Raw genomic sequence first — 26,537 nt, forward strand, 5'->3', positions numbered from 1 at the left:
GTATTACTTGTTGTTAGTTAATGTATTAAATAATGTTGGGACCTGTAAACTGTCACCTATGCATGTGACAGTAATATTATCAGTTTACAGAAATGATTCTCACACTGTGAGGGTGTTGCACAGCTAATCTCTTCTTAAGAGGGATATCTGGTGACAGGGTAGACTGGATATTAATATGTGCACTCAGACAGATTGTCCTTATGTTGAGGACAGATATATTGCAGTGAATTCAATCAAAACGGTGTTGTGCTGCAAATACACAAAATATGAAAATATACTGTACACAGATAAAAAATGATTGGTGAAAGTAGCCATTCTGTGGCCTTCTGGTAAGTATAATTGATTTGCATAAGTCTTGCACTAAATTTAAAAAGGAAATCTGCATTAAAAAACAGTATTGAAATATCCAGATCATAAATCATTTCCCCTTTTTACTGGTGCAACCCCCTTCGTCCTCCATCTCCCCTGGTTTGCTGTTGCTTGCGCAGGTGCGTAGTGTGTGTTAAGCCGGTGTAATGCTCATGTGATGGATGCTCACTGTAGGATTATGGAGAGGTGCTGAGGTATTTTGTAGTTAAGACTTCCACACTGTCCCAGCACTTTTCTAATACAACCTCCTCAACATGAAGACTCTCCTCGCCACGCTGGTCCTGTTCGCCGCTGTGCTACACAGTGAGTACCTCTATAGTACCAAATAAATCCAAATACACATATCACTTTATGGTTATTCATTTAACGCTGCTGTTACTTTAAGAGTTAATACTCCTTTAATTGAGATTTTACAAAAATACTTACAGCAATGGCTTATATTTTATTTGGTAACACTTTATTTTAAGGTGTCCTTGTTACACGTTACATGTACATACTATTATCATAACAATTAATTATGCATAATTACATGCAAGTAGCCGAACCCTAATCCTCCTAACCATATAGTGGTAATTATCCAACTTAAATGGATAATTACACTTGAACAAGGACCCCTTAAAATGAAGTGTAACCCTTGTTACAGTGTAACTATACAATCAAGTTCTGAGTAATATTAGTTAAATCAACAACATTTACCTTTTTGGGTTATTGGATGTAACAGCATAATTTACAGTTATTACTATAATAAGTTGTAACACTGTAAAATAAAGTGGTATGGTAACGTATTAATCAAATATTCAGTTTTTGTCACACATGAGAAATCTGTGTAGGCTATACATGTTTACAAAAAAGTTTTTTTTTACATTATTATTACTACTGTTGTTTATAATAAATATGTATTAAATATGTAATAAGGATGTAACCTACAATAAATAAAATCTCATTTTGTATGCATTTTGCAATGCAGCAATTCTTATATAGTAACAGCAGATAGCAAAACATAAATGGTTTTATTTTCCTACTGTCCTTGTGAAATGATTAATAGCACCTGTTTCAATTTTGAAGTGGTTTAATCTCAGATCAGCTGTGTTGTCTTGTCCGATGTGTGAAGGTGAGGGGTTGAAGTGTTACACCTGTGTAGCAAATAACCTGGACGAGTGTTTCCGGCAGGGCTCGACCGTGTGTCCTGCTCATTCAGATGCCTGCTCTACCATCACAGGACCCAGTGAGTACACGTACACACACACACACACACACACACATACGGTGAATCATACTGCAGTTTGCATGTTGGACACTTGGGGGTGACATTACTCCTGACCAGGGGCCAGTTGCATAAACTTAGCCAGCATGTTAAGACTGTGTCTTAAGAACTAGTTTGACCAACTAGCAGTTGCCAAGGGGTAATCAGTCTTACTTTTTCTAATACAAATAAGACCAATCTACCTTTCAATAACTGAATTAAAAAAGTTATGACCAGTCTTCTAGAAAAAAAAAAAAAAAAATAGATGACTAACTTTTTAAGACTTTTCTAAACAGTTTATACAAGCGGCCCTATGTCTGTGTTGTGTTTCAGTTTAATATAGTAAGGGAGACTGGGGCTAGTTGTCACATGTTTGACTCCAGTTTATTCCAGTGTGTTTATTTATTTATTTAGAAAGACAATTTCTGTATAGAAATAAAGATAACCGTTATTGCAGAATATTGCTTGTAATATTGCAAATCCACGATACACTACACAAAGTAAGTTAAGCTAATTGTCAAAACCTGTCATTAAACAGTAAAGATTAAAGGCAGGTTTAGTCAAATTTAAACATTAAAGAAAAAAGTTTTAAAAAGATAAATCCTGTGTGTTAAAGATAAACTCATATAGCTGCTGGGATTCACTGATGTGTAATAAAACGTATACAGATTATCCAAAAGTAGGCCTGTAGGGTTGACTAATAAACATTTAGCTAAAAATAACAGTGAATTTGATAGTTACAGCATAGATACATTTTTGTTTTGTATGTAATAATACATTTCTATCATGTAAAACACATCACAATTTGCATAAACCTGATATTCCATTATAAAAATTAACCATGGTTAATTTTCATAAGGGTTTACAGTATGAATATTATGGTTGTATATGAAAATTTCAAGAATATTTCGTAATCAGTGGAAACCGTTAGTGGTTTCTATCGTAATATAAGCGCTTGCGTTCAATCAATAAAAATCGAATGACCGTTCCATTAATAGGCGTCGTGGCCACATCGGGAGTGCATTATTTCTCTAATACTTTTAACGGCCTCGAGTCACATCCACACCTCAAGACATTGTTCAGATGAATTATTTTAAGACAATTCTCATGTTTCTGTCTTGAAATCTCGTGTGTGTTGAACTAATTTCTTGCGCACCTCATACACCTTACATTGCAGATTTCAAAACGTCATTTTAGAGCTAATAACAGAGGCTTAGGCCATTGATATGCAGGCTAATGCAGTTTAACGTAGTTATTTTAGAGAGAGAGAGAGAGATATTAAGCGCGCGTGCGTCTTTGAGTCTCTCAGCAGTGTTCAGCGTCTCCACTAATAACGAATCTTTAAGTCGAACTGCTTCAAGAACCTCGCTACTGAGAAATGGCATGTAGCTTTTCAGCTGCGAAACTATTTTACTGATAAATTCGCGGGGCAGCGATGAAAAGTTTCTGTCCGCGTGTCTGTAGCCTATTGTGTGTGTGTGCGTCTGTGAGAGAGAATGGGAAGTGATTTCCGCTTACATAAAAAAGGTGGAAAACATGGAAATAGTTTGTCATTTTTTACCCTATTGTTTGTTATATTTATTTGCTCAATGTCTTCTGGTGTTTTGGTTCTTTTACTCTTGTAGATAGATAGTGTAACAAAAAGCATTATATATGTTCATTGTGTTTGGGTCCCCCTGGACAAGCGAGCATAGGCACGTGCCTAGAGTGGCTATGTGTAAATCCGGCCCTGACTGCTTCTGCTGGGTTGCACACATGCTCAAGCAAATGTGCAAACCAAACGTGGATTATTTGACGCATCCTTCAGCAATGTTTGGCCTGAGCAGATGTTTTTGTAAATGTTGATTTGTAGTGCCCCTCTAAATCCACCATGTGTTTTCCTCACCACAGACTCGGTGATGAAGTCATGCGCTTACAAGTCCTTCTGTGACAAGTCTCCCATGAGCAATGGAGAGATGAAGCTGGAATGCTGCTTCAACGACGACTGTAACGGCCCTCACCGGTCCCACAGCCACGGGGAGCACGAAAACACCGCCATGAGCCTGAGCTCCAGCCCCGTCCTGCTGCTGGGGGTCCTGCTGCTTAGACTGGCTCTCAGTTCCCTGTAAACCTGAACACAGAGACCTTTAGTCATACATGTTACATAAATACATGAATAAATGATGGAGTAAAGGTGTTAATGTAACTGATAGATGAGCTTTTGTCTGTTGGGCGGCAGAATAATCTGTGTTTTTGCTGTTATACACGTACAGGGGTTAAATAAACACTGCTTAGATTTGGTGTTCATCTCTTTTATTTTCTGTTGTATGAGCTCATATGAGAATCTGCTAAACTAATGAATAAATGACCGGTTAAAATGTTGATGGTCTGTCTGATTCGACTTAATATCTGTTCCGACTGTACCTCTGACTGTCTGTTTCCAATAACCATGGAAAAGTAAGCATTACTGCTGCATGTGAATCCGCACGCGGGGCTACAGGGCATCCCTGGCATGACGTCAGTCATGTGCAGCAGACACATGGGGCGTCTGTAACTTTCATAATGTGGTAGTGATGGCTGGTTTCAGATTGCAGTACTGGTGGGAGGCGGTGAAACTCGTTTAAAAGTGTTGCACGATACAGAGAGAATCAGCGCTGCTGTATCCAGCTGCGGGTGTAACTTGGAAGACACTGATACTTCACAGGAACAACGATTTCTGAGGTACGTTTATGGCGCCAATCAGAATTATGCAGTAGCCTATATAATAATTTTTTTTTAAATAGAATTGTGTTTAAAATGCTAATATAGCCTACTGAATATATGTCTTGGAATGCTGACATCGGAGTTGTTCTGTTGGGTGTCTTTAATGTTTGACATAACTTTAGCCGATATAAACCGCTGGAAATATGTCGGCGACATAATGAAATAAATCTTTTAAAAATATACTGTCATGTCCGCACAAATGCACTCTTTGTATTTATAATGGTTTTGAAATACTTTGTTGAAAAAAAGTAAGTTGATTGAGGTGGTCAAGTGGTGTAACCACTTATACTAATGTATTATAATATAGGCTATTAACATATCACAAAATTGTGCAAAACATATTTTGCCTTAAATACACGTGATTGTGCAAAACATAACTTACACACATACATATTGAAGAATACATGTTGTAATTACAATTGTACTGTATTAACTAGCCTACTTATTCCAAAATTTAATTTGCGGACAGTTATACCACCTACATTTTAGACGTCAATGACTTTTAATGCATGGCATATCATTTTTATACTATGAATATGTGACCCTGGCTGTGAAAACCCAACTAATGTCAGTTTTTGTGATTTACTGCATGTTTTTCTATATAAAATCATCCTTTGTAAGGTAAAGAACATTCTGTGAAAATGTAACCTTGATATCTTTAATATTGACTGAGTAAGACCATATCAAAGATTGAAATCATAGTGAAATTAATGGTTGAATGCTTGTTATCTCTCAATTTGATTTTGAGACGTGAGGGTCACATATATGCAAACATATTTGTCTCTAAATAGCATAATTGCATCAAATAAGACAATTAATCTGTAATGAATGAATGAGGAATCAATCATACACACTACCAAATTAGATGAAGCTTGCTCCGCAGCATTGAGCTTGCAGTTTTGGGACAGTGTTTATGACATCATGTTAAAGTCTCATTAAATTATTGCAGTGACTCACTGACAAGGCAGTTTTAGTGATTTGTTTGGGAACAGAATCCCTTAGAGAAAGCGATTTTCTCAGTCAGGAAATGGGATATTCTGTTACCTATGAGTACCTGGAGAAGGCTAATCCAGCAACTAATCTTAACATCATGATGTGCAGATAACATCTTAGTTATCCCACATGCGTATGCATGTGAATAAAACATGCATCTTAACTGTTTGTGAAAATGTCCACTTTGTGGTTTTGGCAGTTAGATGTGTATGGATAGCGGGGGTTGTTATGTCATATGTGCTGGAGTTTCTATAAACTCTAACATCCTGGAAACCATTTGGCTGATAGTTCTTGTGTAAATGCTGAGCTTTGTGGGTTTTTTTGATGCAGATATACGACATACGAGACGTTAATGTCAGTATCATCAGTGTCAATAATTGTAAGACTTGTTCCTACAAAACCCCTGTAATTGACAGGTTGGGATGAGTGATGGAAAAAAGTAAACAACCTAGTCATCTGTCTGCTATAGCCTCAGGATTTGATAAATGGTGTGGGCAGGACTGACATGGACAGACAGAGTCCAGAATAGTCAAACACATGCTCTTTATTAGTGATGGAAAGCCCTTGACCTCCTTTGAAGACCTCAAATGCCTTATTCTTAAAGATTTAATCAGTTGGTTTCATGTTACATTGTTAATCTTGTGTTTGTGTTGTTTAATGCTCTTGCAGGTGAAAGTTTAGCTATGGCGGTATCTTCTGCATTGTGCATCATCAGTCTCTTGGCTTTGGTTCAGGCTCAATCTGAATCCCAGCAACCTAAGGTTCAACTTCGCCTAGCGGGTGATAAACGCAAGCATCACGAGGGTCGTCTGGAGGTCTTCTACAACAATGAATGGGGGACTGTCTGTGATGATGACTTCTCAATCGAAGCTGCTCATGTTGCATGCAGGGAGCTTGGCTTCCTGGGTGCTGTGGCTTGGTCCCCATCTGCAAAGTTTGGACAAGGAGAAGGTAGGCACGAATTCTGATGGCGTATTATAAGCTTCTGTTCCATTGAAAGATTCACTATGTGCATATGTTCTTGGATTTTATTGCTAATCCATCATGTTTTAGTCATTAGCGGTAATTGATACCAAACAGACAGTCGAAAAAGTACGGAAACAAGATTCAAAGTCAAGAGCAGGAGACGTAATCTCATCTCTATGTCTCTTTACTATAGAAACATGATGATTTGTCTCAATAAATCTGTCCAAAGATTGTAAATCAGTGGGTGGTTATGATTGAGCCCTATGGGAAGAGTAACCACTGGTCTTCCACTCTTATTCCACTTTCCACCGAGTAAGCAAAATCATACGCAGCATGCAATACATAGTGAAGGGAAATTCTAGACGGGTTCATATTTGATAACATTATATAGAATCAAAGGAAGTTAACAAAGTCTAGCTAGACTAGAGTGGTTTAAGCTGGCTTACCAAGGCAATTTGCTGGAAGCAGGAGTAATTCACCCAAATGAGAAACTTCTGTCTTCATTCACTTCAAAGATCCATGACATCTTTGAGAAATTTTAAAGACCGAATAGAGACTGGGACTTTAAGCTTCAAAATGAAAATCATAAAAGTGTCTTTTTAAGTCGGTCAGTGAGTTGATCTTGAGAACCTAATCAGTCCATTTCATCAGTACATTCACTGAAAAGATTAAGAGAACAATTCATTCGTGAGAGGCAGATGTCAAGATTTTAAGTGAACTTTTGAATTATTTTAGTTTGACATTCAGAACACTTGAAACAGTATTTTATGGTGCTTATTAAAAATATTCTTCAAAAACTCACCTTCTTACAGGTTTTGAAATAGACAAGGCAAAGTAACAGAGTAAATTTTTGTGAGTTGAACTGTTCCTTTAAGTGACTTAAGTAGCCCGGTAGTGATACCAACACAGCATCCAAAACACAACATCTGCTGGTGATTGACAAAACCAACAATTGTTCTTTGTTCCACAGGACGCATTTGGCTGGACAACGTCCATTGCACAGGAAGAGAGAAATCTTTAGCTGAATGCCCCTCAAATGGCTTTGGGGTGTCAGACTGCCGACACAGTGAGGATGTTGGGGTGATTTGCAATCAGAAGCGCATCCCTGGCCACAGGTTCATCAATACCATGAACAACAACGTTGAGGTACGTCAACTCTAGGTTCACGTAATCATGTTAGTTTATTGACCAAACTGAGGTTGACAGTGCTTAGTCACTTTACTGAAATGCAGTGCAGATGTGAGTTCAGAGCTGGTAAACCAAGCCTAAGGCTCTGCTGGTGGTAATTGGGTTTAAGAAAGACCATATATGCCTTTGAAAAGCATTTTTAGAAGTTGCAGGGTTCAAAGAATGACAATGCGCTCAAAAACTGCACTGTATCATCAAAACCACAGTGTTTCCCATCAGAGGAGCCAAGAATCCTACCCAGAAAAGCCTTATGTCTTAGACAAATGACCACATATCTTTGTCATATCCGGAAATTCAGTTCTGAGTGGCGGTTCTGCTTTCTTTCTTTCTTCTTGGTGAACATTTCCAGTCACATTATTTCTTAGATGAAAGGAAGTGAAGGTCTGCTACCACAGGTCACACATTCCTCTCCAAAGTTTGCTGCTCTAGAATAGTTTATTAGCATTCAATTCTCATTTTATGACTTGCCAGCTGTCCACACACCCTATGTCCTTTGATGCAAAGGTCTGTGCCAAAATTTACCGATATTTGTATATTTGCCATGTTACTATGGCAACCAAGCTAAGCTGGTTTAAAGACGGACCTTTGAGAGCGATCAGAGAGACCATGGTGTGCTTTTCCATTTCCACGACCCCAAGATTAATGACTTTACCACATTGTGCGTCTCTCCCCCGATCCTTCCTGTCCCCGAGACGTACCCCCGCTCCTCTGATGCCTTCTTTGGGAACTGCTGACTAATGGAAGGAATGATTTCAAAATGGAATCTCACCCGTTAAGCGTGAATTCATTAATTGTGAGAAGCAAAAAGACTGTCGATTAATAGATTTGAATGAGGGACAGTGTTTTTCTGGTCTGGTATGAACTTCGTCAGGTTCAACTTCCTATGATGTCACCGGTCAGGCGACAGTCTGTGAATGAATGTGAGAAGTTGTTAGCTATTGGTAGGTGTAATCGTGACTTTTCCCTGCATCACATACCAGAAGTCTGAGACACAGACGCTCCTCTGTGAAGCTCAGATGAGTGAATTCTCAAACACCAGGGTGAACTAAACTGAGACAGACACCCAGATTCCTCAGGCTTCCTTCCAGCGCCAATGTTTTCATAAGCAAGAGTCCATCTTTTTGTGTATTTTTTCTCATCAATGGACAATTTGATGTCAGAAATAACAAAGGGTAGCAGAAACTGGCAGCCAAACAGTGCTAAATTCTTAGTACATCACGTGCGGTGGATTACAAAATGCTTCCACAAATATTATCCTTTGCCAAAACTGGAAAACACTTTTTTTATGTCATATAAACTACACAGTTTTAATGTCTGTTTGCCTGCTTTTATTTACCTTTCCTGGGTGTCAGCACAGCTAGCCAGTGTGTGTTCCACCCAGCAAACATTACCTCTTAAAGACCTTCTTTAAAGTTGTAGGAAAAGATGACAGATGGTTTTACTGCGATTTTGTTGCTATGATCCTATTAGCTTATTGTTGACATAAAGAAACACTACATTACCCTGAAAATATGTAGTGTTTAGCATTAATATTAGCGTTAGCGTTATTTAAGAGCCCATAAATGCAGTGCAGCTACTTGATTAGCTGGGTTTAATGGCTTGTGAAACAGTTTAGACAAGTCATTCAAAGACTGTAGTTGGATGACCTCTAGCAAAAGCACAAAATGCTTGTTTTAATGATTGTCTGTCTCCAAGGTAGCTTTTGGCTGCATTTAGGTGCAGATAGATTCATGATTTTTCACAGAGCAGAGATAATGAAGACATTGGCTAAAATACTTCCCTAAACAACCTAGCAACCAAACAGAACAGTGTAGAAAATGCCAAGCAACATACTAACAGTAGCATTGTAACATCACCACCACTTTTTTACCAGAAACTCCTAGTGCTATCATTTTTGTTTGAATTATAAATAAAAAAATTTACTGTTTATATTGCTTTACTTTTCACAGTTTTCCCACTATATTATCTGCCGCTGAAACATAAACAATTTTTTATACATATAACTGACCACACACAGCTGGACACAAATTTATCGTCTAAACTAATAAGATGGGCAAAAGACAGGCTCTCAGAACAGACAGCAGAGGTAAATGAATGAGTGAATTGTTTGTTTTGTATTCTTGTAAACATTCAGTGAAACAGAAGAACAGCTTATCATAATCAAATGAATCACCACCACACACAATCTGCCACCACACATGGAAACAATCGGAGGTCCGTAGAGTAGTCACCAAAGGTTCAGAGCATGCAAACTCTTTGCTTGTTTTGAGTTCAAGAAAATGCTGCAATTAATCAGCTAATGATTATAAAAGTTATTTACATATTTGTTTACAGCAGATGTTTCCTACCAACACAACTTCATATTGGTATATACAGGATGTGCAGATGAGAATATGCAACTTGCTAAGACACAGTGCGACCTGACATGAAATTCAGCAGATGTTTAGCAGTCCTCAGGAACTTTAGAACATTGTAAGTATGTTCATGAGGCAAAAAGACAGGACCTGAAGAAGATTAAATGCATATAAAGATTTGTGCTCTGCTTGTCATGGTGATTGACTGGAATATATATTGACCCCCAGCCAAAGCATAGCCTACTCTAAAGTCAGCAAGCCAGTGTCAGACTCAACAGAATGCACCAGTGGTGAACTTAGACGCTAAATGTAGCTTGAAGAGGTCAAAGGTCAGAACTTTCCACCAGGAGTAAAGGTGTTGGCTTTCTCTCACATTCCAACAAGAGTAGGAAACTCAAGATACTTTGTGATTTCTAGACAAAGAAAGCTGTTACATTCAAAACCAGGAAACCAAGAAGTAAAGGGAGGGGAGGTAAGATGTGAGGTTAGGATGCCTTTAAAAGCTTTTTTTCTCTTTTTTTTCTGGAATATCACACATGTACATGCTACCTGATAGCTATTACTGAAATAAGTATCTTGAGAACTAGTGCTAGAATCTGAGTGTTTATTAGCCAGTCAGAAAATCTGGGCACTCATCTTGAAAGCACTCTGCCAGTTTGTGTGAGTTTGGCACCAGACTACCTGTTTTTCCAAACAATGTAGAGCAGGGGGTGATTTTTTTGGAAAAAGTTGTTATTTTGGCAAAGAAATTGCTTAAAGAACTTGTAGAGGCTACTTGTGTCAAGTCTAGACCAGCTTATTCAAGTCTAAATCCAGGCTGAGACCTGAGTGGGTTATATGAGAGACAAGATCGAGAACAGAAGAGGGTCTAGTCTAGTCTAGTCTGAGTCTGAAAGGTACAGACAGTGTAAAAATGCTTTTGTATACGCAGTTCTGTAATAGTCAAGGCCAAATGCTCCTGAATCCATGACTTTGGAATCGAGTCCAAAGAATTTAAAGTCAAAACCACCAGTGTAAGTGATTGGTTGTCAGGGACAACGGTCAAATATATAATTTAGGGGTTATTATTATACAAAAACATTTGACCACAGAATATTATCAAATCAGATTTAAGTACTCTATATAGTTACTCTACTCTACAAGATCTCTTGCTGCATTGACTTTTAAGTACATTTAGATATGTTGCTTTTATATCTATATTGAGTTATAGCGTGAAGACTCATACTGTATGTTCTCCCAGAACCCAAGACTTGTTCTGACTAGTGTCTTTGTCTGCAAGGTGTTTAGAACTGTTCTTGAATTATGGAAGACCAGCCTTTTGGGAGGAATCCGCAGGGTTGAACATAAATATGCCCAGAGATGCTCTGTGGAATGAGAGTTCAGGGGTCATGTTAAGCTTAAAGGGTTACTCCACCCTAAAATTAAAATTTTGTCATTAATCACTTAAGGCCCCGATATACTTCAGACGAAGTTCGTTTTCGTTCTTCGTTTGGGGGCAAAAAGAAGTTCGAAAAGGCTGAGCGACGGTATACTGTTTTCGAACATTCCAACACCCCCACGCTGCTGGAGGCAGGGTGTAGATTAAAGGTGTCGCGACGCTCGCGCGTCTGCCCAAAGCACAACAAAGATGCAATGAAGGTGTATCTAGGTCTTTTTTTTTAAACTGGATAAATTATTACACATTTTTATATTTTATGTGTTGTCTTAATTTGATAAAAAAAAAGGTTTATTGTTGTATGTTCTTTTGGCATTTCATTTATTGTATACCTTTTAAATTCGCTTATTGAAAGAAGAACAACAGCAGCAGCAGCAGCAGTATGCTGTAACATTTATTTGAAACACGTGTATTTGGTACTTGCTACCTTATATCTTTACTCTTTCGTTTCATTCTTTTCATGGCTTTGGAAAACTTGCATCTGATGTTTCTCTAAGTCGCTTTTTGCATAACTCTGGGTCGTCCACACCAAGCTTCGTTGCAATTTCTTTCTAGGAATTAAATGCTTTCTCTGAATCTTTAAAGTCTCTCCATGAGCGATTGTACAGGTGCAGCTCAGCTATTCGACACAGTGTATTTATGTTGCTAGTGACCAGGAGATGATGTTCTCCTGCCTGACCTCCGTTGAATGAGAAACGAACCGGGGAAAAAAAATTGCGCGTCAAAGAAGGTGGAGTTCCAGAACACACCCACCGATTGCGTAATCGCCATGGACCAATGGTAGCTCAAAGGTGTTTAGGAGGCAAAACAAACTCCCCCAGAAAGTTCGGTTTGGTGAGATATTTCGAACTGCCGAAACGAACTCAGAACGAACTTTATTTCGGCCGGATTTTGTTCGAAATGACGTCATATCAGTTCGTTCTTCGATTTCGTATGAAGCATATCGGGGCCTTTACCCCATGTTGTTCCAAACCCGTAAAAGCTTCGTTCGTCTTCGGAACACAATTTAAGATATTTTGGATGAAAACCGGGAGGCTTGTGACTGTCCCATTGACTGCCAAACAATTAACACTGTCAAGGCACATAAAAGTATAAAAAACATTGTCAGAATAGTCCATCTGCCATCAGTGGTTCAACCGCAACGTTATGAATCTACGAGAATACTTTTTGTATGCAAAGAAAAAAAAACGACTTTATTCAACAATTCGTCTCCTTTGCATCAATGTAGCGCCATTTTGGAGAATATCCACTGGACGCGAACTGTGTACGTTGTTCTGTGTCAGCCGTGCCACAAGGATATGCTGTTTTCGTTCAAATCAAAGCATAAATAAAGGTAGAAGACATATTCGTGTGGCGCGGCTAACACAGAACAGCATACGCAGTTCGTGTCCAGTGGATATTCTCCAAAATGGCGCTACACTGAACGCAGAGGAGATGAATTGTTGAATAAAGTTTTTTTTGTTTTTTTCTTTGCATACAAAAAGTATTCTCGTAGCTTCATAACGCATATGCTTTGTAACGGTGGAGAGAATCCAGATGTTTTCCATGTAGCCTCTTTCTTGCAAGAATCAATATACCAGCTGGATCCATCCACCCCTCACATTTTCCCCCTTTATCATTTACTTCCTCAAAAAAGTGCCTAAAATTCCCTCGAACGTTCCTCAAAACCACAAACCTGCACAATCAACAAGTGTTTTCACTCTGAGTCCCTGGAACAGGCACGTGGCGGACCAACGTGAAACACGAGGCAGGAAGTGAATAAGAGAGGAGATTTTGACTGCTCGACTGTACCAGACACCGTCACCTCTCCCTCGCCCACATCGAGAAGCCCGAAGGAGGAACATTAACGGCGTGTAAATATTTTGATATCTGGATTCCATGAACATGAAAAGAAGGTGGTTCTGTCCCATCTGGCACCTCAGCAACTGAGGAATGTCTGGACTATGAGGGGCTTCCAGTCTCACTGCTACCGTTTCCATCGCTTACACATGGACCCCTCGCTCTTAAACGCAGTCAGATGTGGGAATGGTTTCTCACTTATGTGAATGACTGTAAGTGCGTATGTTTCAGACATACTAGTCTATATGAGCTGACAGACAGCATTTACAGTCTCAAAGACCTCTTTGTCAGGTCTCATTCCTAAAAAAAGCCCACACGTCATGAAGTAAAGGTGATGTGATTGAATGAAAGATGACATCTGTTTGGTTGTACACATACACATTTACACATTTAGATTATTAACAGTGGTTTAATCCAATAAATATCTTTAAAAGCATTTGCGCATCACGAAAAACATATTTTGGACATACTTCTGAGCTTTGGTGATAACTAAACGAATATTTGATTACAATACTACAATATTAATTTTGTGCTACAAATGACATTAAAAGTGGAAAACGTTCCCCTCCAAGGATTGTGGTAACATACATGTGTTAACAGCTAATATGCTGCTTTTTAATGATGGAGATTCACTTTGACCTAAAATGCAATCTTGATGGCTAATGGGTTTCTGGCACTATTCAGAATTGTATTTGTCCAGCAATGTCAGACATCTTTTTAACTTCTTGTATAAGGTGAAGAGCCCTGTTAGCTGCAGTTGCTTGCTTTATTTAATTGATTTCATTGTGTGTTCACTGTGAATCAGACACAAGACCTTGCCATTGTTAGTACTTTGCTCTGCCATTGAGCTATATGAACACAAAAATACCTTTCATGTGAATTCATAGAATTTTCTGGTTAAGAGACCTCAATAGGGTCAGTTTTCTTTTGTGCCTCCAGGAATTCCCCCAAAACAAAACCTTGGATTTGAAGTCTTGATGGCTCCTGTCAAACTTGTCATCCTATCAGTCAGTAAGATTGCCTACAACATTGCCTTCATTGTTGGTCACTGCATGTCGAGTCTTGGACCAGACATTCTTCAAGCGTAACAAGGCACAAATTGTTGGTTCAAGTATTATGTATAGAGAACATTCCTTGTTAGACTGATACTTTATCCCTTAAAGGGTGCTTGACGTAATACCCAACACCTGCAACATAGTGCTAAGCGGTATACCGGTTTAAACGGTAAACCAGTTTGAATTATGCCTATGCACACAGTATGAATTTAAAAATAAAATAAATAATACAAGTGATACACATACACATACAAGTGGCTCAACAACGTAACGTTAGACAGTGTCCTTAATTGAGAGAGGATCCTTGTTAAAAGCATACATTCCTGACTAATGATTGGAGAACTTTTAGAAATATTAATTACACACAACTAATTTTGCAAATAAACCAACTGTAAATGCCTGTTAACAGAGGCCAGGGACATTGAAGATGAATGCAAAGAGGAGAAAATAGCAAGCAGAGAAAACTCACTACATAAGTGCGCAAAATATTGGAACAAAATCCTAAATACTGAATCAGGGGTGGGGTTTTACATGTATCTCTGAGGGGAACTGACTGTCTTTAGAAAAGTTGAGATGGTGTTGTCTTTTCATCTTACCTGCACATTAATGTGGTATTTGAAATCGCAGCAGTGGTTTGTTTACAGCAGTAACCAAATAAACACTGTATCGTTGCTGTTCCATAAGCGCCACCTGCTGTCAGATTTTTGAATTTGCATTTCTCATTCATCTCATTCATCTCTGTTTTGTGCAGACATGTTTTATGTAGCATAATTTCAGAAATCCAAGGTCAGACCATTCTGTTTTTGCTTCAGATTTTGATTACGTACAATCTAATTTATATCAAAACTGCTCATTCTGCATATGTTTGTTTGGATTGTGATTAAAATACAGTGGTTCTGCAGAAGTATCATGCATTCTGATAAAGGCTCAGTCAGGGCATGATAGACCATGAAACCGTCAAAGAGATTTTTGGTCAGTATGCCCAGCACTGCCTGCAAGGCATTTTTGTATACATAAATATATAAATATGAGGATTTATGAACATTCCAAATGTATTTTCCATCAGCAAACTCAAATGTACCTGTGCCATCATAGTAGATCAACCTCTGAATTTCTTATGTGGGCAAAACCTGAGAATGATCAAACAGGGCGTCTCTTTGATTTAGAAATATGCAGTGGAAGGTGTTTGGTCTGGTTTCTTTAGGCGGAGGTCACGCTATCAGCCAACAAGCGTAGGCTCTTCCTTACATCTGGCTGGATGACCCCGACTCACACCCTCAGCTTCAACACTCAGCTCTTTGGTTTCCTCCAGACTTCCATTGCTTAAGTAAACAGTGATGTGTCTGACTCGAGAGCCCACTTCAACCGGACCCAACCCATCGGTCTGGCCTTTATATAGTAATATTTACATTAAACTCAGTTCTGCTCACTCTGCGTCTAGAGCATTTAGGTCCATGTGAGGCCACCACATTCCATTGGCTTCATCCCGTTGGCCAACTTTCTCTCTCTCTTTTCTTTCATGCACACACATGCACATTAACACATGCCGAAATTAAATTAGAAGCCGCAGTCTTAGTCTCATGTTTACCATGGTCAGTTGAAACATGTCCGGTAACCACCTCCCTGTTAATAGTACAACATTGCTGGGTTTACACATCTAAAACATTCCTTTTAGTTGATATCATGGCAAACAGCCCTCGTGAGGGCACATGTGAGGGTATTTTTTGGGGCTAACAAAGATGCTTTTGAATTTTATAACAGTTAATATTCCTTAAAGCTGTAAGATTCCTTTAACTTAATGGACTGGATAACAGATTCATGTATTACTGTAATGAAAGTTCATGAGCTCCTCAAAATCTAGGATGACCACCGCAAGACTGGTTAAGAATGTTTTGAGAGAAATTGAAGTGAGGTTTTTGGTCAGATTCCAACTTTGGCCTTGTCTTATAAACTGTATCTGGCCAGCCTTGTCAAATGTGAGTCATGAATTATCTGGCTCCTCGGTTTGGCCCTCAGATTCCATCCTGAAGGAGTAGAAGACACTCCTCTGACTAAAACAACACATCCAGAACTTTTTCCAAGTAATTTACTGCTACTTGAGGAAGTGACCTGAATAAACAATCCATTCTGGGAATATTGTGGGAATTCTGATAACGACTGATAATATGCTCTTTTGTTATTTTCTCCCTAGACTCTCGAAGAACGGGTGGAAGAAATCCGTATAAGACCCATTTCATCCCACCTCAAGCGCATACCCGTCACGGAAGGCTACGTGGAGATTAAGGAGCGGGGTAAATGGAGGCAGATCTGTGATGAGGAGTGGACCCCCCTGAACAGCCGAGTCATCTGTGGAATGTATGGATTCCCTGGAGAGAAGAACTACAACAACAAAGTCTACAAGTAAGGAAAAGTCCCTGCTGTTTTGCTTTGTATGAAAAACGGGCATGAGTCAAACATAAATTTGATCTCTTTGAAAAAAGATACATTTTCAGGCCTTTGTGATTAGGACACAATAAAAAAACAAGAAAAAACAGACAAGCAAGAAAGCAGACACACACATAGAGATTTTAGGGTTTCCCCAAAAGTAACATTAACTTTGTAAAGTTTAAAGTTACCATGCAAACAGGCAACAAGAGTTATTTAGTCCTCAGATGTGTGTGAACGCCTCCCCAAATGAATCATGGCCAGATTGTTTCCCAACATAATTCTTGGCCGTTTCCCATCTAGCAGAGAACATTGTGTTTCCACTGTAAGGACATTTTATAGTATAACTGCCTTAACCACATTTGTACACTAAAACACACTATAACACACAATGGTTCATAGCCAGTGTCTATATTTTGTATAAGTTTATAAAAATAAAACATTCCAGGAAATTATCAGAAAATGTTTGGTTTTTTAGATGTATTCATGGGTTTAATTCTAAACTAAGCAACATACTAAAGAAAGTAATGCCTGGTGATATTTAAAGATGAGGTTAGTCTATGTTTGTTTGTTTGTTGGAACATTTCATAATGGTCCACTTTTTAAGACATTGGCCACATGACCTCACTTTTCCTCAGTCCGTTTATGTTAAGTCTGGGCCTTTAATGTTATTCATGCCATTGAGAAACAATTTTGCAATGAGTAGGCAATTTGTGTGATATCCTCCTAAGCAAGAATTAAGTATCTGAAAAATATGTATTTAATTCCATGATTAATTATTTTGTAGCACAACCGACCTTTATCTGTGGCTCTGTTTTACAGATCACTGTCCATGCGCAAGAAAAAGAACTACTGGGGTTTCTCAGTGAACTGCACAGGAAATGAAGCCCACCTGTCCAGCTGTAGGCTGGGCAAACCCTTGGAGCCCAAGTGGAACGGCACATGTGGACGTGGCCTGCCTGTGGTAGTCAGCTGTGTGCCTGGAAGAGCTTTTGCCCCCTCATCCTCGACTGGCTTCCGCAAGGCTTACAGACCAGAGGTTGGTAGCGTGGAATTAGCATTAGTAGCCTTACAATTTAAGTAGCTGTAATCACTAGCGCTGCTTAGCATCAAAATAAGGACAGACTCTGGAATAAAAATAGTTTTCCTAAGAATCAGTGTCATCAGCAAAAGAAAAGTCATTCATGATTGTGTTTCCTAAGGCGTTCTGGTTAGCACTGGGCTCACAGACAGACAGTTGATAAACAAGCCATTATATACAGTACTATTTAAAAGTATATTATGGCCTTAGACTTTGTTAAACATATCCAACAGGGAAAATAGGTAATAGAAAATAGTAATTCATGGCATGTACAATTAACAGAGCATGAAGTTAGCATTAGCGGTCTCATGATTTGAAGGTAGTAGCTACTAGCGATTCTCAACAGTAAAAATAGTATTCCTAAGTATTCTACAGTACCAGCAGCAACAGAAAATGTATTTCTAATCATCCTGGTTCACCATCATTGGTTCACCCAACTACTTGATTGAAAATTAACCATGGTTTTACTACAAATAAAACCAAAAAAAACATAGTTACTATAGCTAACCCATGTTAACCACAAATTAACCACGGTTTTACTGCACTACCCGTTGTTTAACCATGGTATTTGTAGTAAAACTCTTGTTATTCAAATGGTAGTCGATATGGCAAAATACCACATGCTATAATAAAACAATGGTTAATTTTCATAAAGGTTGCACTGTTTTATAGTATATCATGTCCTTAGATTTAGAACATATCAAACATGGACAATAATGAGTTACTGACATGAACAACATGCAGAAAATAAAGTTTGTATTAGTGGCCCCATGCTACAAGTGCTGCTTAGCAGCAAGGAGTGATGCTGGAATAAAAATAGCTTTCCTAAGAATCTACACTGTCATCTGCAATGATATAATGAAGGAAAATTTCTTTTGGACTGTCTTCCATCAGCTGTTCCAGGTTAGCACTGGGTTCACAGACTACTTGTTTGTTCTAATGCGCACGTGCAAATTAGTTTTCCATTTTTTTCATCCTAAATGTCTGTAGAGGGCTGAATGTTGAACTCTAAGGTTACAGTCCCTCTCAGAGATGATTTGTGGATGTGGCATGTTTGGCGAGTCTGTTTTCCCTCATCTATCAGCCTCTTACATTTCTGGAAAGAATCGTTTCCTCTTCCATTGTTTTCCAGTGGATCATCATGTTCGTTCAGCTTGGATGTCATAGTGACATTTCAGTCATGTAGTACATTAAATCCTATTTCCTTTTCGAAGAAAAGGAGATTACATAATATTCAAACATGGCCCCAGAGATCTGAAGTGAGTGTGTATAAACAAGGGATGGGAAAAATTCATCCGAAAGGCTAAATCACCTGAATCAGATCCATATACAGAGATTGAACAAACACAGGTCACTGAGGGTGTGTGGACTGATCATCTTGCTAATTTCTTCCATGTCTGATTTCGCAGCAACCCCTGGTTCGTCTGCGGGGAGGTTCGAATATCGGTGAAGGCAGAGTGGAGGTCCTGAAGAATGGAGTTTGGGGAACCGTCTGCGATGATAACTGGAACCTGAGGGCTGCTACCGTCGTGTGTCGAGAACTGGGCTTTGGGAGCGCCAAAGAGGCTCTCACTGGAGCCAAGTTAGGACAAGGTTAGTTAATACATTATCAATGGTTCTAAACAGATGGATTATGGGGAGGGTTGGGAGTCAATCCTATAAGAATTAGTTCTTTGATTCTGAGACATTGAGGTTATCTCCATTATCTTGATTTCCAAAATACTACATGTCTTAGAAGAACCTTAAAGGGATAGTTTACCCAAAAAAGAAAATTCTGTCATTCATTTATTACAAACCTTCATGTCGTTCCAAATCCATGCGATCTTCGTTCATCTTCGGAACACAAATTAAGATATTTTTGATGAAGTCCGAGAGCTTTCTGACCCTCCATAGATAGCAATGCAACTGCCACGTTCAAAGCCCAGAAAGGTAGTTAGGACATTGTTAAAATAGTCCATGTGACATCAGTGGTTCAACCGATCAATACTTTTTGTGTGCAAAGAAAACAAAAATAACAACTTTATTCAACAATTTCTTCTCTTCCATGTCAGTCTTCACCATGTGCATTCCTCTGCTTGTAAACAAAAAAATAAAAAGCAAAATAATGCAAAAATAATGAAATGCAACTAACCATAAAATAATGCATTGCTTATATTACACAACTGGCACTCAGAAATCTTTAATATCTACATTAAGCAGGAAGCAAAAATCAGACTCACGTTGTTCTAAAACAACAACATCTATGGCAGCCTCTGTCTCTGGCATTCATCAGACGTTCATGGATCACTGCTCTTTACTAAAGAGTCTTTGATCAGGCGCATGAGAGGCAGATTTTTTGAACATTCTTTGGCAAGAAAACTCATGCGTAACGAAACATCTGTGCTGCAACCGTTTGTTCAGATAGTTTGGACAGGTTTTTACAGTAATGAATGTTTAAAATCCATTTCCAAAGAATGTGCCGAGAGACGATGCACACATCTAGAAATATTTCAAACTTGCACACTCGTCTCCAGTAAATAATATCTGATTATGACATCTGTTTGATGTTTATTAGCTGAATTCCTTTTTCGGTCCAAAATGTGCCTTTGAGCACAAAAGTCATTTCACCCAAGGTTCCTTCAAAAATTGACCCTGAATATTTATGTGTATTAAATATATCAAGAATATTTTATGTAATATAAAATATGCTGATTGTTGTAAGACAGAAAAAAATGTAATTTAAACTCAAATCAATATTCCCTGTCCATGAACACCCTGTTTTTTGTCATAATGCCCCATTGTATATCATCATCAACTTATTATGAATGTATGTTTTCTCAGGAATGGGTCCGGTCCACATGAATGAGGTGGAGTGCTCTGGATTTGAGAAATCGCTCACTGACTGTTACTTCAATAATGATGCTCTGGGCTGCAGTCATGAGGAGGATGCTGCTGTACGCTGTAATATACCTGCCATGGGTTTCCAGAAGAGGGTGAGGACCCTTAAACCCTCCTTACATGCTCTGTTAATGTTCTAACACTAGTTAGAAATTCACAAATTGGTACTTTTGACTACAACAGATACGTCTAAGCGGAGGAAGGAACCCATATGAGGGACGTGTGGAGGTTCTGACTGAGAAGAACGGTTCTCTGGTTTGGGGAACCGTTTGTAGTGAAAACTGGGGGATGATCGAGGCCATGGTGGTCTGCAGACAGCTGGGATTAGGCTTCGCCAGCCACACGTTTCAGGTAAATCTACCCATTAAAGTGCTCACTAGTCTTTTCTTGCGGCAAAATTACCAGAAATTCACCAAAAAAGGTCTATTTTTTATTGTCAATAGTGTAGAGATATAGATCTGTAGATTTCAAGCTGGGCAGATTTCTGTTGGTCAACATGGCAAATTTGCATGACTAAAGGTCCTTGCACACTGAGTCTGAAATTTTCGTATGCGTTTTTTTTTTTTTTTTTCATATTTGTCATTCTTTCCTATCAAAATGTTTGCTACGGATGCGAAAACGCTGAAAATCGTGTGTAAACGTGATTGACAACATGAGGTCATATTTATTTTTTAATATAAAAATTTTTATATATATATATTTTTTTTTAGCGCCACCATTCTCACACTTCTGTGCAACAGTGATCTTAGCTAAAATCTAATTGGACGGCCCGTTTCGTCATGGAGTAACGGGAAAAAAATTGACACACAGGGCGAAAAAAATGCTTGCTTTTCGCACCGTGAAAGATTGCGCCTGGTGTGAATAGCCCCATATGGGTATCTGATGTTTTGATTCAAAAAAGCTCCATCGGGCCGAATTTTCGCATTCAGTGTGAAAAGGCCTTAACTCTAACCCGTTGCAAAATCTTTTTGAGGAAACCTTTCGCCTGATTATGTGGATTCCTATTAAAATGACTAGATTTCACCTAAGATTCCCCAGAGAACTATAAAAGTTGGTTTCAACACTCAATCCAGCATATTTGACCATCTAACAAAGGACCACCTTCAGCACAATGACTCATCGTAGTGTTCGCATCACGCATTTGTATGAGACTATTTTGGGGTACTTGGTGTAGATGAAGGACTTTAATGAGGGCACATGCCGTGTAGTCAGTGTGGTGTCACAATTTAATCCACCACAAGTTTACTGCATCCCATAGCTCTATTAAATCCCATTAATTTCAATAATTAATATTTGAATGTGTGTGTAAGATCACACAGAATGTCTAGGGCTGAGATGCCTGGACTAGAGACGGGTATTTAACAGCCCAGTGACAAACTCATGGTGATACAGGCCTGGAAACTATTAATGCATTAGAAACGGTATGTGGGGAATAGCTTGATGGGCGGTTTTATGAGTGGAAATTGGAAAACGCTAAAGTGCTTCTGCAGGGTAATGCCATGATTAAGTGTTATTATGATGATTGACTGAAATTTGCCACTAGCTGAGGCACATGGCTGCACGTCAAGACATTATGGCGGTAACGGCTTCAACTTTGGGACACAAAGCGGTTAGATCTCATGTCACTCATAAGTCCCTCTTGAAAAGGCTATCGTAATGAATCGTCCAGGTTTATGCTAGTGTGGTGTTGGTTTAACTGGAGCCCTGCTTAAAAACTGATTTGTTGGTATTATTTGGTCTCCCAGCCTGGACAGGCTGGTCTTTTTAGCTGGTTTTAGGGTTCAGTTTAAACTAGCTACGCCAGAAAACCAGCCTAGGCAGATTTAATCCTTTTTTCAGCGTTTTTGAGCAGCACATTGTAATTAAAGCTGTGCAACTATGAGGATCTTCCTGGTGAAATGGTTGACCAAGCTTGACCAACTAGTCAATTTGAAGTCCAATGGGGGCTTTTTCTCCAAATTCATTTTTTTAGTTAAATGAAATGTAGAGCTTACTGTTCCATGCATTCTAGCATTTAAAAGTTTGGGTTTGCTAATACTTATTTATTTCTTATATATTTATTTTTATTTTTTAATCAAGAACACGTGACTGATCAAAAGTGACAGTAAAGACATTTATAATGTTGCAAAATATTTCTATTTCAAATAAATGTTTGTTCTTTTGATCTTTTTATTCATCAAATAATCTTGAAAAAACATTATTACACAGAAATATTAACCTGCACTGTTTTCAGCAAATCAGCATATTAGAATGATTTCTGAAGGATCGTGTGACACTGAAGACTGGAGTAATGATGCTAAAATCCAGCTTTGCATCACAGGAATAAATGACATTTTAAAATATATTCAAATAGAAAACAGCTATTTTGAATTGTAATAATATTTCACAATATTACTGAGCTTACTTTATGTTTATTCAAATAAATACTGCCTTAGTGAGCATAAGAGACTGGAAAGCAATTTAAATGATGCATTACTAGGGAAGTTTGTTCACCGACATGCTGTTGGTCACGTTTTCTGTTACCGAACTAGAAAAGTGCAAGAAACAGCTTCCAGATGTCGGAGTGGCCATTAAACATTTGTCTGACAGTCTGGACCGGTGGGTCTTTCTTTCCAGACAGCATGTGTGGAGGGTTTTACAATGGGGAGAGTTGAAGGAAGCACATGGAAAGTCTGACAGAATGTACCCACATTCCCTCTGCCCACGGTGGGAGTCCAGCCGGCTTATCTGTCAGAGGAGGCTGTGACTCAGCGCAGTGCAGTCTAAGACAAAACACATGGAAAACACCATAATGCTAGATGATTACTCATCATGAACATATGTTTGTGCAGTCAAGAACACTGACAGAGACTTTCCCATTTTGTGGGGTACAGCATGTCTTATGTATCAGACCTCTAAACTTATGCAACAGCTGTAATGAAAAGCAATCTTGGGAGCAGATGCTCAAATCACGTTCGGGAACATTCAGTCGATCTGGAAAACGTGATTAAACAGCCCTCGTTTGGTGAGAAGGTGTAATGACACCCAGATATCCATTGTCCTAAATTTGCTTCAGGCTTATTAATTAAATAAAACTGAAACCATAAAAAAAGCAAAACCTTTTTTTGTTATTTGAAACAAATGTAACCAAATAAAAAAGTCAACATTTCGAATTTTCATTTAGTTTAACAAATCATTTTTTCCCCATTAATCTCACAGCTCATGTGTAACGTGTGTTTGTATAGGAGACGTGGTACTGGGCTGGAGATGCGAGTGCAGATAATGTTGTGATGAGTGGGGTCAGATGCTCAGGAACTGAGATGAGTCTTCTTCAGTGTCTTCATCACGGCAAACACATCAACTGCCCCAAAGGAGGAGCACGCTTCGCCGCTGGGGTCTCCTGCTCTGATAGTGAGACAATCAGCTCTTATCGATTATCATGCTCTTAAGAATTTGACATAATTATTATTTTTTAAGAATTTAAGATGGATCATCAGTCCCATGTCTTCTAACCTGCCCTGGTTGTCTAGACTGATATGCATGGATGAATTTGCTCTGTCTGACCTCTGACCTCTGATCTCAGCGGCTCCTGACCTGGTGCTGAACGCTCAGCTGGTGGAGCAGACCACCTATCTGGAGGACCGGCCCATGTACGCTCTACAGTGCGCCCTCGAGGAGAACTGCCTGTCTAGCACTGCGAAAAAGAACGACCACAGCTCCTACCGCCGCCTGCTCCGCTTCTCCTCCCAGATCCACAATGTTGGCCAATCAGATTTCAGACCCAAACTGGGTTACCACGCCTGGACCTGGCACGAGTGTCACAGGCAAGACCTTAAACCCCTCAGTAAACACCATAAAAACAAACACGTATATGAAGATGTGATGTTACAAAATCATTTGTGCCAATGTGACGATGTTTAAAGTCTTATACTGTTGTTTTGTTGTGTCTCTGTTCAGGCATTATCACAGCATAGAGGTTTTTACTCATTATGATCTGATGAGTCTGAACGGCACCAAGGTGGCAGAGGGTCACAAGGCCAGTTTCTGTCTAGAGGACACTCAGTGTGATGAGGGTGAGAACTGCTAATGTGATGGTCCGATAATGTCCATATGGCAAAAAAATACATTACACAAGAAATATATTTCAAAATATACACAAAAACTTTTGCTATATATTTTACTGAAATATAATAGAATATATATATATATATATATATATATATATATATAAAATAAAATAAAAATCCCCAATTTTTATTATTTAAAAAAGAAAAAAGAAATTTTATATATATATATATATATATATATATATTCAGTCAAAGACAGATTTTTCAGTCGAAGGAAATACAATCATGTGTTAAAAGAACTTTAACACGTGTAACATAACGCATTTGGCTAAAATCAGCAAGCAACATTCTTTACAATGTTCAAAAAAAGACTATAACAATATATAAATAATAATTAAAATGAATCATTATAAATCTAGTAGGCTATTCACATTTGCATTTAGTCTAAATATAGGAAATTGTAACATTGGAAATGTATTTTCTTACCCATTTTGAAATATATTTTGTTATATGAAGGTTAAAACTAGTTATATTTTCAAGTTAAAAATATATATTTCATTTAGCTTCACATCATATTTGCCCAGAAAAGTATATATTTGCCATATAGGAGATGAGAAATAAGAAAAACGTTTTAAAGATCAGTTTTAATGAAACTGTTGTTTTCTTTGATCCAGGTATTCAGAAACGGTATGTTTGTGCCAACTTTGGTGAACAGGGCATCACCGTTGGCTGCTGGGACACCTATAGACATGACATTGATTGTCAATGGATCGATATCACAGATGTGAAACCAGGAGACTATATTTTCCAGGTAGCGTTTTAACTGAAGTGGAAAAAAAAGAGTATTACCAAAAAATGCTATTTCAGTCTTTCTACTTCAAAATTTAATCTTTAATTTCTGAGTGAAAATTGTTTCTACACCAATTTTTTTTTTCAGTATAGACATCCAGAATTTTAATTTTTCTGACATGATTCTGTCAAACAGGTTGTAATCAATCCTAACTATGACGTAGCCGAATCAGATTATACCAACAATGTTCTGAAGTGCAAGTGCCGCTATGATGGATACAGGATATGGACATACCAGTGTCATACAGGTGAGTTGGAGGAAAAAACTGTATTGAAGTTCTATCAGGACAGTTTTAAAGCCATTGGAACTGAATACCACCTCTACCAATTTCCAGGTGGCTCGCGGAGTTCAGACATGGATGAATACCCTGGAATGAGCAACCAGCTGCACTTCAGATAGGACACAGTGGGGAAGGACAAAGGCTCTCGGTGGAGGACGCTGCAGGCTGTCAGTCTCTTCAAACATGATTGACCACTAGAGAGACTCCAGCACTTCGAAGGCAAAGACTGCTGCTCTTTGCGGTTGAAGTACAGCATGTTCTTTCACGGTCCTCGCTTCATCAAACTAAACTTGCTTTGAACAGAAACTATTTAAATTCCTGAAATGTACTGTACTTGCTGAATTCATTTTTGGTGCTTGAAATGCTTGTTTGTTGGTTGTAGTGATTACAAACCTGTGCTGTACCGTTCAAATTGGGATCTTAATATTAAGTTTTCAATTCCCTCTGCTTCATAACTTAAATTCACAAAGCCTGCAGTCTCATGAACTCGGCTGCACTAGTGGCTGTCATACTCTTGTGGTTTATTCATCAAGCATGTCAAATAATTTATTGTGTTCAGTCAGGGATTGTTTTGTCAGGTTTTGTGTATGCAATGTGAAACTGTAATAATTTGTTGCAATTTTGTGAAGCATCTACCCTCTGTTTTATGAGGGTATCTATGACCAGTTCAGTGGTTTCCATATATACAATGTGTTTATGACTTAACAACACATTTGGTCAAACTATTGCATTGTTTTCTATAATAAAAGCAATTAATGTGTGTTATTTGAAGGATGGTGTTTATGTGAACCTGAC

General features: G+C 38.5%; 2 protein-coding genes across 2 annotated transcripts; both read left to right on the forward strand.

The window, feature by feature from the left end:
* Positions 1-2,952: 2,952 nt before the first annotated feature.
* si:ch211-113d22.2 (uncharacterized) lies at positions 2,953-3,958 on the forward strand. The gene is made up of 2 exons (XM_058790258.1): positions 2,953-3,139; positions 3,503-3,958. The coding sequence occupies exons 1-2, from the start codon at positions 3,109-3,111 to the stop codon at positions 3,718-3,720; spliced, it is 249 nt and encodes an 82-aa protein (XP_058646241.1). The 5' UTR covers positions 2,953-3,108; the 3' UTR covers positions 3,721-3,958.
* A 220-nt stretch (positions 3,959-4,178) lies between these two features.
* loxl2a (lysyl oxidase-like 2a) lies at positions 4,179-26,498 on the forward strand. Its single transcript, XM_058789267.1, has 14 exons — positions 4,179-4,312; positions 6,017-6,298; positions 7,284-7,459; positions 16,376-16,584; positions 17,431-17,647; positions 19,099-19,282; positions 20,510-20,661; positions 20,750-20,917; positions 23,791-23,956; positions 24,129-24,369; positions 24,503-24,618; positions 25,287-25,423; positions 25,598-25,709; positions 25,797-26,498. Exons 2-14 carry the CDS (start codon positions 6,031-6,033, stop codon positions 25,859-25,861), a joined length of 2,211 nt encoding a protein of 736 aa, XP_058645250.1. The 5' UTR covers positions 4,179-4,312; positions 6,017-6,030; the 3' UTR covers positions 25,862-26,498.
* Positions 26,499-26,537: the final 39 nt, after the last annotated feature.

Source organism: Onychostoma macrolepis, chromosome 10, assembly GCF_012432095.1.
Source record: "Onychostoma macrolepis isolate SWU-2019 chromosome 10, ASM1243209v1, whole genome shotgun sequence".
Classification (NCBI taxonomy): Eukaryota; Metazoa; Chordata; class Actinopteri; order Cypriniformes; family Cyprinidae; genus Onychostoma; species Onychostoma macrolepis.